A 20000-nucleotide genomic window follows, 5' to 3' on the forward strand; every position below is an offset into this window, starting at 1 on the left:
AGTCTTTTTGGAATAATTTAAAATTAAAATTGGATGTTAAAAATTGCTGGTATATTTTCAATAAAAAACAAAAGTTCGCTGTTATTGTTACTTTGTGAACACCGTAATCACTCAAAACCCACATTTCATTCTATTCATTTCATTCACTACAACCACCTTTTCTCCCATTTCCATTCTGTCTTTAAACTGACATCTTTGCCATTTCCGCCCGCCTATCTAACTTCCACTGTTATAACAGTATTACCTTAACAATCCTAGGCGACGAGCTGGCAGAATCGTTAGTACGCCGGGCGAAATGCTTAGCGGTATTTCGTCTGTCTTTACGTTCTGAGTTCGAATTCCACCGAGGTCGACTTTGCCTTTCATCCTTTCGGGGTCGATAAATTAAGTACCAGTTGCATGTTTTGTGACATAATGGATTCTAAAAAAGTTGATGTTTTCTATTTTCTACAATTTGATTTCCATTGGGTACAATCGAAGCCAAAATTTTTAGGGGTGCAAAAGAAACAGATGCCCTGGGTTCCCTTACAAGAGATGGTCCCACTTCTGAATCACTTGCCTGATGCAAGTTTGCCGAGTATATGAGTAAGTTTGAACAGAACTTGAAGTCAAATGTATTCTTTAGTATCCAGCATTGTTCACTTAATTTGGTACATTTGGGCCTAAACTGGTATGAGGTCACACATCTCTTAAAAAACGGACAAATAGTTGATTAAGTGGGCCCTGTACTTGATTGATACTTATTTTATCGACCATAGAAGCGTTGATAAAAAGTGAATTCGAACTTGGCATTTGCTAAAACCTCTGTGGCAGCCCCTCGTTAGTTTTGGCATATTTTAATAACTGAGATAACATTCGAGTATTTATGTATTTTTCTATGTAACTTTTATGTACTTGACTTTATGGTAAGTTTTTATCTTCTTGGCATTTAACCTTTGAAAGTATGAATAACATGTCAATTTCAATTACATGCAATAAACGAACTTTGATGTGTAAATTTGGCAAGTTGACGTGTATTTTAATTTTTGTGTCTGAGGGGGTCCACAAAAACTTCAGTGTCCTAGGCCTCGCGGGGTCTAGAACAGGCTTGTCGGTACAATATATTTAACAACGTGTAAGAAATCAATTACTGACGAAATAAATTAGATGTACTAGATCTCTTAAGACTGACTCTAACAGATGTGTTCAATAAGTCGGCTTTAACAGTTGAATTATTAATAGCTTCTGGTTATTAATATCGTTTGGTCCAATCGATTTGTTTACTGAGAATTTTTATAGATCTATGTCTGATAAAAACAATGTCTAATAGATATCCCATGCTCACAGTTAATCCATAATAATAAATCTTCTAACAGCTAATGCTATAGGTCTGACATATTACAAACAATGCGGTATGAAGTATAATTTAGTAGTGACAATTTTGTAATCCATCGCACTAATAATTATTTCAATTATTGGCACAGGGCTCGAAATTTTGAGAGCGGTGGGCGGTTGGGTATCTAGTAGATTATATTAATCCCCGATAGTTATTTTATTGACTTCGAAAGGCGGAAAGGCAAAGTCGACCTCGGAGGCACTTCAATTCAAAACGTAAAACTGGAAAAAAATGCTGCTAAACCAGAAATGGTGCGGTAACGATTCTGCTAGCTGCTCGCCGCCTTAACTTTCTATTATAGGCACAAAGACAATAATTTTCAGGGAGGGATCTAGTCGATTACAGCGACCCAGTACTCAACTGGTACTTATTTTATTGACCCCGAAAGGATGAGTAGCAAAGTCGACTTTAGTATTTAAATTCAGAATGTAAAAGCCGGAAGAAATATCGTTAAGCATTTAGTTTAGCGCGTAAACGATTCTGAGAGCTCGGCGTCTTCATCGCCGAAAAAAAAATAGTAGTAGTAGTAAAACTAATATTGATTTCCAGCCTTGGTATGAGGCCACAAATTTCATAGGTGGAGAATAAGTTGATTAGCTGGAACCCGGTCCTTAAACGGTACTTTATTCTATCAACCTTAGGTGAATTCGCCCTTGGCTTGAGTTGAACGCAGAACGTAAAGAGACATAACTAAACACTGCAAGCCATTTAGCCCGCCTCTCTATTATTTCTCTCATTCTACGGAAGCAGGTCAAAAACTAAAAATTCTAATCCGAACAAACTCTAATTTGAATATGAACGCCCAAAGTTTGTGTTTCATAAAAAAAATTCACTGAACCATTAAAGCGAAAACATATTCTGAAGAAAATTATATTCATAAAAGATATTTCTCTAACGTGGTTACAACAAAAGAAACAAACTAAGAATATGATAAACTCCAAGATCTTAATTCACAAATCTTCGACTTTTTCTGTTTTTCTTTTGATTTTTTTTATAGCTCTTGTTTTTTCTTCTGTTCTCAGTGCCAAATCAAAGGTACAAACAGATATAATAGGTTTCAGCAATGTTAGTGTCGAAATCTTTTGGTGATATCAATGATGGAACTGCCAAGAAATAAGTGGACTGAAAATAAAATATTCTATCAAAATGAACAGAACTTCTTTGCTTTAGCACACACAAAACCAAATCAGCAACAATAATAACAACAACAATAACATTAACAAAAGACAAGCTAAGTTCCTTACCTTTATCAACGATGTTGAAGAAGAAATTGTCATTTGTGGCGTTTGATTCCGGATTAAGAACATAACGTATATTTCTGGCATTTATGTCAGCTGGAATGAAACAAAAATAGAAATATAATAACATAATAATAATAACAATAATAATAATAATAATAATAATAATAATCTTTTCCATTAAAGGCACAAGGCCTGAAACTTTGGGGGAAGGGGTTAGTCGATTTCATCGACCCCAGTACTTGACTGGTTGAAAGGCAAAGTTAACCTTGGCAGAATATGAACTCAGAACGTAGAGACGTGTAAAATTCTACTAAGCATTTTGTCTGGCGTGCTAACGATTCTGCCAGCTCGCCGCCAAACAATAATCCTTTCTACTATTGGCACAAGGCCCAAAACTTTGAGGGAGGGGGATGAGTCACCCCAGTACGTAACTGGTACTTATTTTCATGCCCCCCCCCCCCTCTAAAGGATGAAAGACAAAGTCAAACTCGGCGGAATTTGAACTCAGAGCGTAAGGACGGACGAAATGCCGCTAAGCATTTTTCCGGTGCGGTAACAATTCTGCCAGCTCACCGCCAAATAATAATAATAATAATAATAATAATAATGGTAATTTCTTATTAAGGCACAAGGCCAGCACTTTCAGGTAAGGGGTTTAGTCAATATCATCAACCCAAGTACTTGACGAGTACTTTAACTTAACACCCGGAGAGATAGAAAGCGAAGTTAACTTCGGCAGAATTTGAACTCAGATTGTACAGAGCCAGAACAATTATCGCAAGTTATTTTTTCTGACACTCTAGTGATTCCGCCAATCTATCGCCCTTTGTCAAGCAACCACTCTTCTACCCAATAATAATTGTTCTTAAAATGGTTCTCCAATTTTAGTGGTGGGATGGTGGGTGTGCAGAAACACTAGATTATATTGATTTCGTTACTTGAGAGGTCATTGTTGTAACGACCCTGAGGGGGGTTAAAGTATAACGAGGAATCTGTAGGAGAATTCAAAATCGAAATGTAAAGGCACATATCTAAATCGCAGATACTTCAACTGGAGCTTTACCGATTCCACCACAATAATTTAGAAGTTGTAAAAGACGGGATGTGGGCAGTTGTGGCGCTAATACTTCGTTATTTGAAAATTTATGTACGACGTACGTAAAAAGATTTCTGACATTGGAGGTGAATCGAAACCGACTCGCAAATTCTTCTGTTCGTTAAAACAATGATGTTACGCTACACGTAGTACCTGTCACAATAACAACAACATTACTATAACTACAAGAACGACATCAATAATGACGAAGATGACGACGACGAGAATAATGATAATAATGATGATACTGCTGATGATGATGATGACGACAGCGCCGATCACGATGATGATACATATGAACAAAAATGTGCGTAAGCTAATAACTATAAATCATTTATTCAGGTGCTCTACTGCCGCTGTCCATATGCCCCACCCGACCCAGACCGTTAATTTTAACATTGCTTAGACAAACGTTTGCCCAAACGTCACGAGCCATGGAACACTTTACAGTCAGTTCAGACTTACAATTAACAGGAAAAAAAAAAACTAAGAAGAAAAGCAAGGGGCAATTAAAGCGAACACACAAACAACGTATGGAAACATAAACAAGGAGTGTGATTAAAGAACTCGCATCGTAAACATGTGCTTTCGTTGAAATGTTTTTCCATGACGGGTATCAACTTAGGGGCCCCTCTAAAATTTATAGACGTTCGGAAGGCGGTGTGCTGGCAGAATCGTTATCACGCCAGGCAAAATGCTTAGTGGCATTTCGTCCGTCTTTACGCTCTGAGTTCAAATTCCACCGAGGTCGACTTTGCCTTTTATCCTGCCGGAGTTTATGAAATGAGTATCAGTGAAACACTGGGGTCGCTGTAATCGACTTATCCTCATTCCCCCAAATTGCTGGCCTTGTACCAAAATTTGAAATCAATATTATAGACCTTCGGTAAAAGCCATACACTAGGCCTTCGCATGGTTCAGTGGTTAGCACGTTGGGCTCACAATCATGAGGTAGTGAGTTGAGTTCCCGGACCGGGCTGTGTGTTGTGTTCTCGAGCAAGATACTTAAACTTTATTTCACGTTGGACCAGTTCCCTCAGCTGTGGAAATGAGTTCCGACGTCACTGGTACCAAGCTGTATCAGCTTGACACACACACATACACACACACACATATATATATACACATATACAAATATGCATCAGTGGCGTGGAGAAGGGAGGCTAGTGTGCATGGGTGACTGCTGGTCTTCCATAAACAACCTTGCCTGGACTTGTGCCTCGGAGGGGAACTCTCTAGGTGCAATCCGGTGGTCATTCATGACCGATGGGGATCTTTACCCTTTACCTGAGGCCTTATAGAATTTATTCATAGACAAGCCACAGAATACATGCATACATTATTAGCATTAGGCCTCAAGACTTGTGGGACCCTACCTTCCTTAAAACGGCACAGCATCAAACTAGACATCTCTAGCCTGAGCATGAATCATATCCATCTTATCACAGTATTAAGATCTGTAAATCTTGCAGGTGGCTCCTCCCTCCCCCCCCTTTACCTCTGGTTAACTTCTATTTTTAGTTTGAATTTTATAGCTTCTAATGTAAAATGCAAATTGAGTTAAACTCGTAATATTCTCATAGATTACTAATAGCTTTGGATGGATCACTGGATTAGTGTGGAAAACAGTTTGGATATTGTATTCAAATATATTTCAAATTTATCATATATGCATAAATTATAAAACAGCCGAGTTTTCACTCCGTTAATTTCTGTGAACAGTAAAGACGCATATCATAAATATTGTAACCATATGGATAGCAGATCTGGCTGTACACATACACACACACACAACGAAATTCTAGCGCCAGAGTAATTGATGAGGTATAAATGTGTGTGTATGTGTGAGTGTGTTTGTGTATGTGGTGTCCCTGTGACTGTACATATATACACACAAACACACGCGGGCACACACACACACGCACACATATGCACAACGAAATTCTAGCACCAGAGTAATTGATGAGGTATAAATGTGTGTGAGTGTGTGTGTGTGTGTGTGCATGTGTGTGTGTGCATTTGTGTGGTGTCCCTGTGTCTGTACATATATATATATATATATATATATATATATATATATATATATATATATATATATATATATATATATTACACACACACACATGCACACGCGCGCGCACACAAACATTCTGCTAATAGGATAAAGACATTCAGCAACTGGAACGGGTTCGGCGCTTAGCCACCCGAATGGTCGCAGACTTGTCTAAGCTTACGTATGAGGAATGTCTCCAACAGTTGGCTCGAACGACGGAGGATGCGGGGAGATTTCATCCTGGTTTTCAACATCTTAAACCGGAATGTAAACCTACCACTTGCGGAGTTTTTCACCCCTGCGCCGGATAGGGGTCTTCGTGGGTATGATGACAAACTCTATCCCCGACACTTTCGACTCAACAGGCGGAAGGCCGCATTCTCCGTCCGTATCGCAGCCCCATGGAACAAGCTACCACAAGATGTCATTCAACTGCCCACCACTCCCCTGTTCAAAGAGGCTCTGGACAACTGTGGCGACTATGTATAGATCTGTATATAACAATAATTGCTTTTTTTTAAATGGCTTAAGCACATTGCGCTCTTCTCCTGCCAATAAATTTGATTTGATTTGATGCCGTACCAAATGTTTCATGCAAAATTCGCAATTATTCAACTGCTATTTGAATATTACTGACATTACTGTCAGTATTATATATATATATATGTGTGTGTGTGTGTGTGTGTGTGTATAAATATTATATATGTATATACACATATTTTTTTGTAATATATACGTGTGTATAAATTACACACAAAGAGGAGAACCACTAAGTGGTCTCCTTACATGATGAAAAGAGATGTTAAATCCCCAAACCACCAAAAATACATTCTTATTTATAGCACGTTGGATGTAGGCGGGCAAGACAATTTGAAAACATTAAAAAGACCAGTTATTTTTATACCCCGAAGTTTCACCATTAATAATTAAATTAATTAATTATCTATCGCTCATCAGCAGAAACTACTGGAGACGTATAATTATAAAACTCAAATACATACCATATGCCAAAGGACACACGTGCATATCCTGTGTTATCGTTATACAATTCAAATATCCTCAAGTAACGCGCCAAGCCAGAATAAAGCAACAGTGAATTATCTGACTCAAGAATTAAAATATTTTTCAGCATGCAAGGAGACTATTTAGTGGTTTTCCTGTTTGTGTATAATTTATACAAACGTATATATTATAAAAATATTTATGGTCTACGGATATTTTTTACGCATGCTGGCCACTGGTGTAAATTATCATTGTTAAGAATGTTTACCCTTTATATATATATATATATATATATATATATATATATATATATATATATATATATATATATGAAATTACACTTGCAAGTGATTATAAGGTGGTAGGTTGCACCAACATTTCGTTAATTGTTATAGGTGCTCATGTAGTCACGAGCGGATATAGATATCCTTTCTACCCTATTGTTTCCAGCCAAGTAGACTGGAACACCGTGAAATAAAGTGCCTTGCTCAATGCCACAACGCAGTGTCGGTTCCGGAAATGCAATACATCTATATATGAATGCTTTAATGCTTAGTTGTATGTGTGTCTAGTTTTCCCCACCATTAGAGATTTATTCTGTAGTGGGTCTGTAAGTGAAAGGTTATCTAGTCAATAAACTGTCTACAAGAATGGAGATAAAATATATTTAAGATCGATTTCTTGCAAGAAAGTCAACACACATTCCGAACACAAATCGTAAAATAAGTTTGGTTTATGGAGATTAAATAAACTGTCTAAGTGAGTCAGAAACAGAGAGAGAGAGAGGACTAGGCAGATTTATAGTGAAATGGTTAGATAGTTGAATAAATTGTCGGATAGATAGATAGATAGATAAATAGATAGATAGACAGATAGATAGATGAATGGATGGATGAATAGATATAGTGAATGGATTGATAGATAACTGGATAAATCGAGAGTTAGATACATAAATACCAGGAACGATAGAGAGATATGGAGAGATAGATCGCCATATAAACAAATAGACTGTTATTTCGACAGACAGATAAATAGATAGATAGATAGATAGACAAACAAACAGACAGACGGCTAAATCTTTATTCATAGACACTTCAACTGTATTAGACTACACTAAGTACTTCCTTGCAAACGATCATGGATAGATTGATGAGGAGGGAACTGAATAGTTAGATAGATAAGTAGATGTGAGATAAAAAGCTAGCTAGCTAGATACATAGATAGACGGATAGACAGACAAACAGTTAGATGGTGTTCACTGCGCAGACAAAAAGATTCAAGGACAGACAGACAGACAGACAGACAGATAAATCAAGATAAATACATTAAAGGCATTGATTGACGAACGAGTCGGCGGGAGGGTAGCTTCGCTAGCTGACTGGTTGGTTGCAAATAAACTTATAAATCAATCACTATAACAAACCAATTTTTACTGGTGTCAAATTAGAGTCAAGGTTCAACGTATTTATATGCAAAGATACGTCTAAAAATAAACATCTCGATGATATTACTGAAATGATACCATCAAAACCCTGTTATTTCTGGAATGATAACAGTATCACTAAAACCCTGTTTATTTTGATTGTATCTTTTTTTAAAAATATTTTTGATGCTATTTTTCAATCGATTTTGTATAGAAACTCATTGCTGTATAATTATGAAAACAAATAATTAGGATTTCTTTATTACATCTAGAGATCTTCATAAACTGTCTGAAAGAAGACAGTAAGGTCGGAAACGGTTTATCATTATGGATTCGTGTTTGTATTGTATAGCTCTCTAAGGCGGCAAGCTTGGCAGATTCCTTACTAAGCCAGATAGAAATATTTAGCGGCATTTCGTCCGTCTTTATGCTCTGAGTTCAAATTCCACCCAGGCCGACTTTGCTTTTCATCTCTTTTGAGATCGATGAAATATGTACCAAGTTGAGCACTTGGGTCAATACAATCGACATACCTCCTCCTCCGGAATTTGAGGCTTTGGGTCTATAGTATGAAGGATTATTTTATAGCTCTCTAAGGCGACAGGCATGGCAGAGTCTTTGCTGCCATGAAAATGATTAACAATATTTCTCTCAATTCTTTACTCATTTAGCCGTAGACGTGATTGTTTTCCAACCACATGATTCCGGGTTCAGTGGAACCTTGGGCAAGTGTCTTCTACCACAGCCTCGGGCCGACCAAAGCCTTGCGAATGGATTTGGTTGATGGAAACTGAAAGAAGCCCGTCGTATATATATATATATATATATATGTGTGTGTGTGTGTGTGTGTGTCTATGTGCGTGTGTGCCTTTGTGTCTATGTTTGTCCCCAACTACCGCTTGACAACTAGTGTTGGCGTGTTTACTTCCTTGTAACTTAGCGGTTCAGCAAAAAACACCGATACAATAAGTACTAAGCTTTAAAAATAATAAGTCTTGGTGGGGGGACGATTTGTTCAACTAAAACCCCTTTAATGCGGTGCCCCAGCATGGCCACAAATATAAAATAAATGATTTCTTAGTTCAAATGTCACTGAGGTCAACTTTGCTTTCCGTTCTCTCGGGTTCGATAAACTAAGAACCTGTTGAGCACTGAGGTCGATGCCACCGTCTCACCCTACCGAACACTCGGTCTTTAGGAAGACCAGCAATCGTCAATGCATACCAGCCTACCCTCTCCATGCCACCGATGTTATCCAAGGCGAAAGCAAGGCCTGATGCAGTTTGTCACCAGTGATTTCGCAGTACATTTCTACAGCTGGGTGAAGGGGAACAACGTGAAATAAAGTGTCTTGTTCAAGAACACAACACACATTCCGGCAGGGAATCGAACTTACTTCCTCATGATTGTGAGCCCGACGCTCTAGCCACTGAGTCATGCGCCTTCTGCTTCCTTTACGTCTCTACGAAACCGATAAAGTAAGTATCAAGCTTTAAAAGATAAGTGCTAGGGTCGAATTGTTCGATTAATCCAGTCAAAGCGGCGCCCCAGCTTTCACGACAAAAACAAGTAAGACAAAAACTATATTCTTAATACTTATCAGCTACAAGATTGTGAATATCTTTTGATTATACACATACAAACACACGTGCATATATACACACATATGCTCGCGCACACACAGTTAAATAAAAGAAACGACAAGTGCGATGTTCTACTTATTTACACAATCACCCGAGGAGGTGCCTTTTACAACTTGGATAGATGATGAGGATTACGCTACATCTCACCAATGTACAACAAATGTAAAAATGTTTCGAAACAATTGTAGAGATTTAGAATAAAGATTGTCGTTCACATCCATTGTCTATCTATCTATCTATCTATCTATCTATCTATCTATCTATCTATCTATCTATCTATTTATCTATCTATCTATCTGTCTATTTATCTATCTATCTATATGCATATGCGATCATCCAGCATGTATGCAACCCGATGACAGAAACCAGAAAATGCGTAAAAGTATATATATTTCTCTAAATATGTATACATGTGTGCGCGCATGTGAGAGAGAGAGAGAGAGAGGGGGGAGAGAGGGAGAGAGAGAGAGAGAGAGAGAGAGAGAGAGGGAGAGAGAGAGAGAAAGAGAGTGTATGTGTAACATATCTGTATTATCTCCTTACCAGTGTTGTATGTGTATTTATGTATATTCATTCAAGAAGGTTGCTGAATGGGAATGCACTGCACTTGAAATGTTGTAAATTGCATAGTAGGAATTTTAAGATAATGGTTAAGTAACTATAGAATAACACAAATGACAGTTGTAATGAGAAAGAATGATATTTTTCTTTACACTTCAGTTAGATATGTAACATAATATTCTCGATATATTCTAAATACTGACGAACGTATAAAGATATATGCACTCACACACACACACGTGCGCGGGCGCAGGTGCCTTCTAGGATATAGTTAATTACATTGAACTTCTGTCTTTCTGCTCATAACTACACAAGCACTTAATGCAACTAACGACAGCACGGTGCCACAAAGTAACATTTGCTTTGCATCTGGAGGCTACCGAGATATTCGTCTTAAAAAGAAAAAAAAAAACGATAAAGAATAATCAAAATACCAAGAGATATATTCGAACTCGTTATCTAACGTGTTGGACAGTGGCCTAGCCAGTGAACAGGTTAACAAATGAAACCAAAGTATAGCCTTGTCTTTTCGCAGCATCACCCCCACAGCTTGGCAACCGGTGTTGGTTTGTTTACGTCCCGGGAACTTAACAGTTGGACAAAAGAGCCCGCTAGAGTAAATGCCATACTCAAAAAAGGTGAGTACTGAGGTCGATTCGTTCGACTAAACCCTTCAAAGAGGTGCCCCAGCATGGCTGCAGTCCAATGGCAAGTTTAGTAAAATTAGAAAACAAAGACATTTGCATCACCTAACACTTGCTTAGTACCAATGCATCAAACGTCTGCAAATATATATATATATATAGACCGCTGAAAACTACAAGTATTTTCATTCTCTGTTTATTTTCTCTTATTCCTTTCTGTTGAAGAGCGTAGGCTCGAAACGTAGAAGACTTTTTCATTTTTCCCGAGCGTCAAACTAATATACTTGCTCGTTGTTCATACACCTGTCTTCGTCTTTTGTTTTTCTATAAATTTCAACTATATATATATACATACATATATGTACATATATATATAAATACACACACACACACATATATACATACATATATATATAGATACATATATACACGCATATATATATATATATACATATATATATATATACATATATATATATATATACATATATATATACACATACAAATATATGCATACACATATATATATATATATACACATACAAATATATGCATGCATATATATATATATATACATACATATATATTTACATAAATATAGATATATATATATATATATACACACGAACATATATATATATATATATACATACGTACGCGATATCTCTCTCTATATATATGTGTGTATGTGTGTGTACGTACACATACACGCACACACACGCGCGCGCACACACACATACACACACACACACACACACAAAATAGGTTTCCAGTAGCTTGTAATGGTTACATTTGAGAAAAGCAAAACCACACGACATTCAGATATCAATAATCTGGAGCAGTCTATACTGAAGGAACTGGAATTATGACCATATGATGTCATCAACGAACTTATGATAAATTTGATCACTTTGGTCCCAATATGTATGTGTGTGTGTGTGTGTGTTTATGTGTGTGTGTGTTTCCATTTCCTTACAGCTAAAGCGTCACGCTATCACATATCCGAAATTTTAATTGGAGAAATTCAAAATAACGACATGAATAATGTCTAAACTTTTGCACTGAAGACACTCGCCTCTCTCTCTTCTCCCCCTCTCTCTATTTACCTCGCTCACACATAATACACTCACACACACACACACACACACACACACACACATATATATATATATATATATCGATACAAACGCATATAGACACACACACGACTCATAATCTAAGAGTTGTAAGTATTTAAAAATATATATTCTTTACATGACACAAGCATCTAACAGAGAACTCAATACGTTGTGTTGAGTGGATACATAAGATTATTATATCAACATTTGACAAGCTACTCAGAGTTTCATCCCAAGGCATTGCCGTTTATGAAAGTTGTGGATCGTCTGGCCTTGGAGCGAAACTCGGAGATGTCAGTCACCTTTTAGTATAATGAACGTCATTATATGAGAAAGAAGGATGGAGCGAGAGAGAGAGAGAGAGTGGGGGAAGGAGGGATAGAAAGAGAAAAAGAGAGTGAGAACGAAGGATAGAGAGAGAAGGAAGGAGAGAAAGAGAGAGGAGATTGATGATGGAAGAGAGAGAAGAATATTCAGTGTATAATTTAGTTTATGTGGTTGGTGTATGAATTAGTATATGCGTGTGTATAAGTATGTATAAGTGTGTATAAGTATAAATATTATAGGATTTCATACGCAGAAATATGTATCATTGAGTATTATTGAGCACATTTGTGTCTTTTGCACGATAAAACAAAAGTACACACACACGTGTATGTGTATTTGTGTGTATATATATATATATAAATATATTATATGTGATATATAATATAATATATAAATATACATAAGTATATATATAGATATATATGTATACATAGGCATATTTGCTATGATAGATCACTAGCCACTACACATTCTTTATTTTCTCTCCTTGTTTCTTTCTGTGTTCCTTTCTGTGGAAAAGCGTAGGCTCGAAACGTTAAAGACTTTCACTTCCCGAGCGTTAAACTAATACATCTGTTTGTTGTCTACACCACCTGTCTTCGACTTTTGTTTTTTATTTGTAAATTCTCCAGAGAGAGGGAGAGAGAGAGAGAGAGATAGAGAGAGAGAGAGAAAGAAAGAGTGAGAGAGAGAGAGAGAGAGAGAGAGAGAGAGAGGGGAGACAAATAAAAAATGTAAAGGAAGTAAAAAAAAATGAGCAGAAGTCAATTAAACGTACAGTCTGAATGTATTAGATTTGCGCTCAGTTTTAGATGGAAAAATACATACATACACATATGTGTGTGTGTCTGTGTGTGTATGTGCGCGCGCGTTACACTAATTAATCAGGTGTTTGAAATGCTTTCAAAAACAGAGAAACGAAAGCAATTTTTGCATTTTTTTTTCCTGTTTTACCTGAGAAAACTAATTTTCCACCGTTATCTTGTTCCCCACCCAAACTCCACAGGATATAGCATACACAGAATAGCCAGACTCACTCAACTGCTCTGCCGTTCTTGCGATTTACCAGACAAACATGTACAGGAACCGCCAAACTACCTAACACTCTCGAAACAAGAGCATGAAACAACTGAAACTTGAAGAGGCATATCCGAAAATAATGTTACTACAAGAACGAAGGAAAGAACAAAAAATCCAATATTAAACATAATAATAATAGCAATAATAATGATAATAATAATAATAATAATAATAATAATAATAATAATAATAATAATAATAATAATAATAATAATCGTGATTGTATACATACATGCTTACAAATATACATACATAAGTAGGTACGTACATATATGCACACAGGAATACGTAAACACACACGCACACATGTATTTACATACTTACATGCGTACACACACACACACACACACACATATATATTTACATATATGCATACATATATATACATTTATATATGTATTTACATACATACCTATATATATATATATATATATATATATATATATATATATATATATATATGTATTTACTACATACATACATACATACATGTCAGACCATCCCATAAGTTGTCTGAATTTTGAATAAAGAAAACAAGTGATCAAATGTTATATTTAATTGAAATTTAATCATCAATGTACTTTCCCTGATTATCTATGACTTCCTTTCATCTATTTACAAGCTTTTTAATCCTATCAATGTAAAATTCATTTGGTTTCAAAGCGAAGAACTCTGAAATGTCTGTTTCGACCTCCTCCTGGTTTGCGAAAGTTATGTCCTCCAAATGATTCTCTAAACTACGAAACAAATGGTAGTCTGAAAGAGCAAGGTCGGGAGAATAAGGTGGATGAGGAATTTTTTCCCTAACCAAGCTCTTCGATCTTCTGTGATGTGATCTTTGCAGTGTGGGATCGTGCATTGTCCTGATGAAACATCACTCCTTTTCGATTCACTAGAGCAGGTCTTTTTTTTCTTCAAAGCTTGATTCAAACACTCTAATTGCTGACAGTAGACTTGAGCATTGATTGTTGCATTAGGTGGTAACAATTCAAAGTGAATTACTCCTTTGCAGTCCCACTAGATAGAGAGAAGAACCTTTTTTCCATGAAGTTCCCTTCTCGGTTGTGGGTGAGCTTTTTCCATTTTTACCAAGCCACCGTTTACGACGTTTAACATTTGGATAGAAGATCCATTTTTCGTCACAAGTCTATCCAAAAAGGGTGAGATGAGTTCGCGAGAATGGAGAGAAGAGCAGATGTCAACTCGGGATTTGCGGTTGCTTTCGGACAATTCATAAAGCACCCATTTTCCAAATTTAGGAACCTTTCCAAGTTGTTGAAGATGACGATGAACAGTTGTACGGTTTGAACTAAGCTTTATCACCAAATCTTCAACTGATAATGCAGGATTTTCTTCAAGTAATGCCTCAAGGAGCTTATCATCAAACTCAAATGGACGTCCTGTTCGATCTTCATCTTCAAGGCTGAAATCTCCACTTCTGAATTTTGCAAACCATCTTCTGTAAGTTCTTTCATTCAAGCATTCTTTCCCATAAACTGTGCGCATGTTTCGAGTCGCTTCGGCTGTAGAGTTTCCTTTTTTGTACTCATAAAGCATTATGTGCCTTAAATGATCTTTGGATACTTCCGTGTTAGAAAGGGTTTTAATCAAAGAAATTTTAATTCTGTAAAATAATATTTAATTAGTTTAAATGTACACAAATGTATAAAAATACTTTAAAATTCCATTAGACATTCTAAAATACTATTAAATTTCATTCAATTTTAATAAAGGTAAAAACGGATAGAACTTATGGGATGACCTGATACATACATACATACATACATACATACATACATACATACATACATATGCACATTTGTTGGAACGTTTATACAAACTTAAATACGCACGCACGTACCTACATCAAAACATGCCTACGTACAAACTAATATGCAAACATATATATATATATATATACGTGCACGTATCAGTGTATGTGTGTGTGTGTTTGTGTGTGTGTGCGTGCGCATACGCGTGTGTAATTCTGTATAAAATACGCTCATATGCATACACAGGTGCATTTTAGTACGTATACCGGATCTATTTAGAATCCTCCTACCATCAGAATTTTTTCTAATTTTCTTTACCGATGAAAACATTTTTGCATGTTGCTGACGAAAATCTCATTCATTTTCTCTAGAAATTATCAAAAAAAAAAAAGTTACACGCGTTTAAGCCTGCGTTTGTTGTTATCCATGTGTTGTCTGTTTCCTGTTTTCATCCCACGTTCTTTGAACGAGTGCAACAAACCATATTTATTCATTTTCGTCTTAAATACAAGATTGATTGTAAGTATGAAGCCGAAACGCTATCATGACAGATTAAATGTTTTCTTACAGTGGAGGCACAATGACCCAGTGGTTAGGCAGCGGACTCGCAGTCATAGGATCGCGGTTTCGATTCCCAGACCGGGCGTTGTGAGTGTTTATTGAGCGAAAACACCTAAAGCTCCACGAAGCTCCGGCAGGGGATGGTGGCGAACCCTGCTGTACTCTTTCACCAAAAACTTTCTCTCACTCTTACTTCCTATTTCTGTTGTGCCTGTAATTCAAAGGGTCAGCCTTGTCACACTGTGTCACACTGAATATCCCCGAGAACTACGTTAAGGGTACACGTGTCTGTACAGTGCTCAGCCACTTGCACATTAATCTCACGAGCAGGCTGTTCCGTTGATCGGATCAACTGGAACCCTCGACGTCGTAAGCGACGGCGTGTCAACGACGAAGTGTTTTCTCACAGTTCTTTATGTTCTGTGTTTAAACCTTGCCGGTGTAATTTTTGTCTCTCAATTCCTTGGAGTTGATAAGTTATCATGCAATTATGTACTGGTAACATTCAGATGACTCTATCTTCCTCTTAAAAAAAAAATATAAGACGGAGATGGTCGAAACACCAGCGAACCACGAAATGGACTAAATGCCCTCTTCCTCCATGAATGTGCCCCATTTTGTTGCAACTCTATTCCCACTTGAAGCCACTTCGCTTATCTCAATAACCATCTTGGCAAACGACCATATGAAGCTTCTATGTGGTTCGTCAGTCTGCTAAAAACAGCAGTTAAATTTCTTTCAAATTACATTATACCAACTAAAAACAACTAGAAATAATAAAAACAACGAGTGACACAATTGGACAGTGTATCTCCTGATTAAAAAAAAAGACGGGTTTGTCACGGCTAGAACGACTTTGACACCGGTCTGTTGGATTAAGGTTGATGATAGACCAACAACCTTCTTGGTAAAACACAAAATTCACAATCACTCTTTTTCTTTTTCTTTTAAAAAGAAAGGTATCAGGTTTTGCATTTATAAAACGAAATACATTTCTTTCAAAGGAAACTCGCACATTCTCACGAAACAGTACGATTGAAATGGTACATTATTTCCTCATAGTGAGACTTTGTTCAATAGCTTGCTTTCATATAGACAGAATTTGTTGTTTAGATTACAACAGATTACAGCATTACTTTAGCAGTCACTTCACTTCTTTGGTTGTGTTAATATAAGTTTTATCACATTTAGACGTTCACTTTCTTTACTGTTGCTCAAGAAAATATTTAATCTGAATAATACATAAGCATCTCATTGTGTGTGTATGTGTGTGTATGCGTACATATATTTATATGTGTGTGTGCGTACATATATATATGTGTGTGTATGCGTACATATGTGTGTGTGTCTGTGCGCGCGCGCGTCAACTAGAAATAATAAACATGTAATGGTTAACCTTTGAAAACCATGTCATTTTTTTTCTAATTGGATGTTCAAATAATGTTTTTTTTAATGACAAAACTAAAGTACCAGAAGAAGGAGGTGGTATAAGTAGTAGAGGCGACGGAGGTGTCGGCGACGGAGGTGTCGGCGACGGACGGTAGGGAGATGGTTGTTTTCTGCTTCTTTAAACACTTAAAGGCGTCGATGGCGATTGAAGCTGTTCTTAGTAATCCTAGCAATTTCAGAATCTTTTGAAGAGTAGGAGAATATATTTTGGAGTGGCTTCATGTTGCCTACTCCAGCTTCGAGTGAGGATTAAATTGAGCAGTGCTGCATAAAATAATGCAGATCTGCCTCAGTGTTTAGCGGCGATTTGGAAAGCTAGACGTGGTACTTGTATTATTTACAGCTGCATGAATTAAACCATTGAAAGTTCAATGTTTTATCTTGGATGTAGTTTAGCGTCGATAGCTCAATACATTGTTTCTCTACAGACTGGAGTAAAACACACTCTCATCTCGACCGGCTGAAATATCCCATCTGTGGTGTAATTAATGAATTTAATGTAGGAATTAACTTTATTGTCAAGAACTCTATTTTGCTAACCACAAACAAATGAAAAGTTGTAATGGTGTTATTGTTGATGAACACCCACTGAATAAGCCCTTAATATTGATTTCAAATTTTGGCACAAGGCCAGAAATTTCAAGGGACGGAGTAAGCTGATTGCATCGACCCCAGTACTCAACTGTTACTTATTTTATCGACTCCGAAAGGATAAAAGTCAAAGTCGACCACGGCGGATTTTGAACTAAGAGCCTGAAGACGGGTGAAATGCCGTTAAGCATTTCGCCTGGGGTGTAAACAATTCTGCCGGCTCGCTGCCTTAGGTAAGCCCCTAATATTACGATCCCATAAGGTGACGAGCTGGCATTTCGTCTGTTTTCGTGCTCTGAGTTCGAATTCCACTGTGATCGATTTTGCCTTTCATCCTTCTGCATTGAGTACTGGGATCAATGTAATGGACTTAACCCTCCACTGAAATTTCTGACCATGTGCCAAAATTTGAAACTAATATTACGAACCTATGATTAGAAGACTTCCATCCTTGATCCTCTTGTATTTATTTTCGACTCAGTATTTTAAGAAGGCAGGGAATGATATGAGGGAAACCTGGTTGCTATTCCTAACAGGTCTATCGGCAGCGTAGAATCTTCCTTGTTGAATCTACTTATAGCCTCGGGCCGAGCAAAGCCTTGTGAGTGGATTTGGCTGGCGGAAACTGAAAGAAGCCCGTCGTATATATATATATATATATATATATATATATATATGTGTGTGTGTGTGTGTGTGTGTGTGTGTGTGTGCGTGCGCGTGCGTGCGTGCGGGTGCGTGCGTGCGTGCGTGCGTGTGTGTGTGTGTGTGCGTGCGCGTGCGTGCGTGTGTGTGTGTGTGTGTATGTGTGTGTGTGTGTGTTGAATCTTTTGCTTGTTTCAATCATTTGACTGCGGCCATGCTGGGCACCACCTCGAAAGACTTTACTCGGACGAATCGACCTAGGAACTTTTTTTTTTAAAGTCTGGTACTTATTCTATCGGCCACTTTTGCCGAACCGCTAAGTTACAGGGATGTAAACACTCCAACACCAGTTGTCAAGCAGTGGTAGAGAACAAACACAGACACCACACACACACACGTATATGTATATACATGTACATAAGTACATCGTCATCCAATATCCACTTGAGATGTCAGATTTTGATTTGAAAGACAATGAGGCTGCTATTTTTAGCCGTTCGATCAGTCACGAAGAGCTCGCCCGTTGGATGATATACCAAGAGAAGTCATATCTTTAATGCTTAGGTCAGAAGATGCTTGAAGTGAGGAGAAAGATTGTTATTTATTTAAGTAAATATAATTCGTTTACTCTTAATCTCTTTCTACTGCTTTTATCTTATTTTATTTTTGTTAGTTTTTTTTATTTTAAAGTAATCCTCATTGGAATATCTATCAAAGAATGTACTGAAATCAAAGTAAAATAAACACCATTTTATGTTTAAAAAACGGATTGATGGTGTCCGAAAGAGGTTAAACCGCGTTGTGGTATCGTCGCGTTTCTCTCATCAACTGTTTCACGCTAGACTTAAAATTGTCACCAAGACATGGTTAAACAGCTTCACTAATACTTCAGCCACGCACTCTTTGACAGAAACCGTGTCAGATCGGTGTTTATAGCTGTAAAACCAATGGGTAATTGGGGAGTGATGAGTTTGCCAGCTCCAAGTTTTCTGCGGAGATGACACGACAAGCTTCGCTTAACCTTAGGGTAATCGTTCTTACAGGACTTTTAAAAAAAATTATATACACCCCACTCCCCAGCTTTCTCTCCTTTGCGTGTTATTCTTCCTCCACGCTTCAGTAAGTAAATAAATCTTGAGTAGAAAAATAAGAACAAGAGTCGGTTGAAAAAAATAATACAAGAATCAGTTAAAAAAAAAAAAAAGAATCGGTTAAAAAAAAATGGCAAAAATCTTAATAAAATATTGGTTGAAAGAACTAAACTGTTGAATTGATGCAGTGTCCATGTAAAAATCTGCATGTTTTATTTTCTATTTTCCCTTCATCTGCATACATTTTCTGTCTGACATATTCTATAGTCGTGTTGCCTTAATCTAATTTTCTTTTCTTCTTTCAACCATTTACAAACAAGAGTATATATAC

The 20000-nt window shown here is 37.0% G+C and overlaps 1 protein-coding gene across 1 annotated transcript in view; it reads right to left on the reverse strand.

Annotated features, from left to right (window-relative positions):
• LOC106874359 (extracellular matrix protein 3) overlaps positions 1 to 20000 on the reverse strand; it is a 552330-nt gene that overhangs the window by 281676 nt on the left and 250654 nt on the right. Inside the window, exon 2 of the mRNA XM_014922070.3 lies at positions 2620 to 2709. Coding sequence (XP_014777556.2) covers positions 2620 to 2709 — 90 coding nt within the window. The remainder of the gene's footprint in view (positions 1 to 2619; positions 2710 to 20000) is intronic.

The sequence above is a fragment of the Octopus bimaculoides genome, chromosome 2 (genome assembly GCF_046866305.1).
Source record: "Octopus bimaculoides isolate indiv1 chromosome 2, ASM4686630v1, whole genome shotgun sequence".
Classification (NCBI taxonomy): domain Eukaryota; kingdom Metazoa; phylum Mollusca; class Cephalopoda; order Octopoda; family Octopodidae; genus Octopus; species Octopus bimaculoides.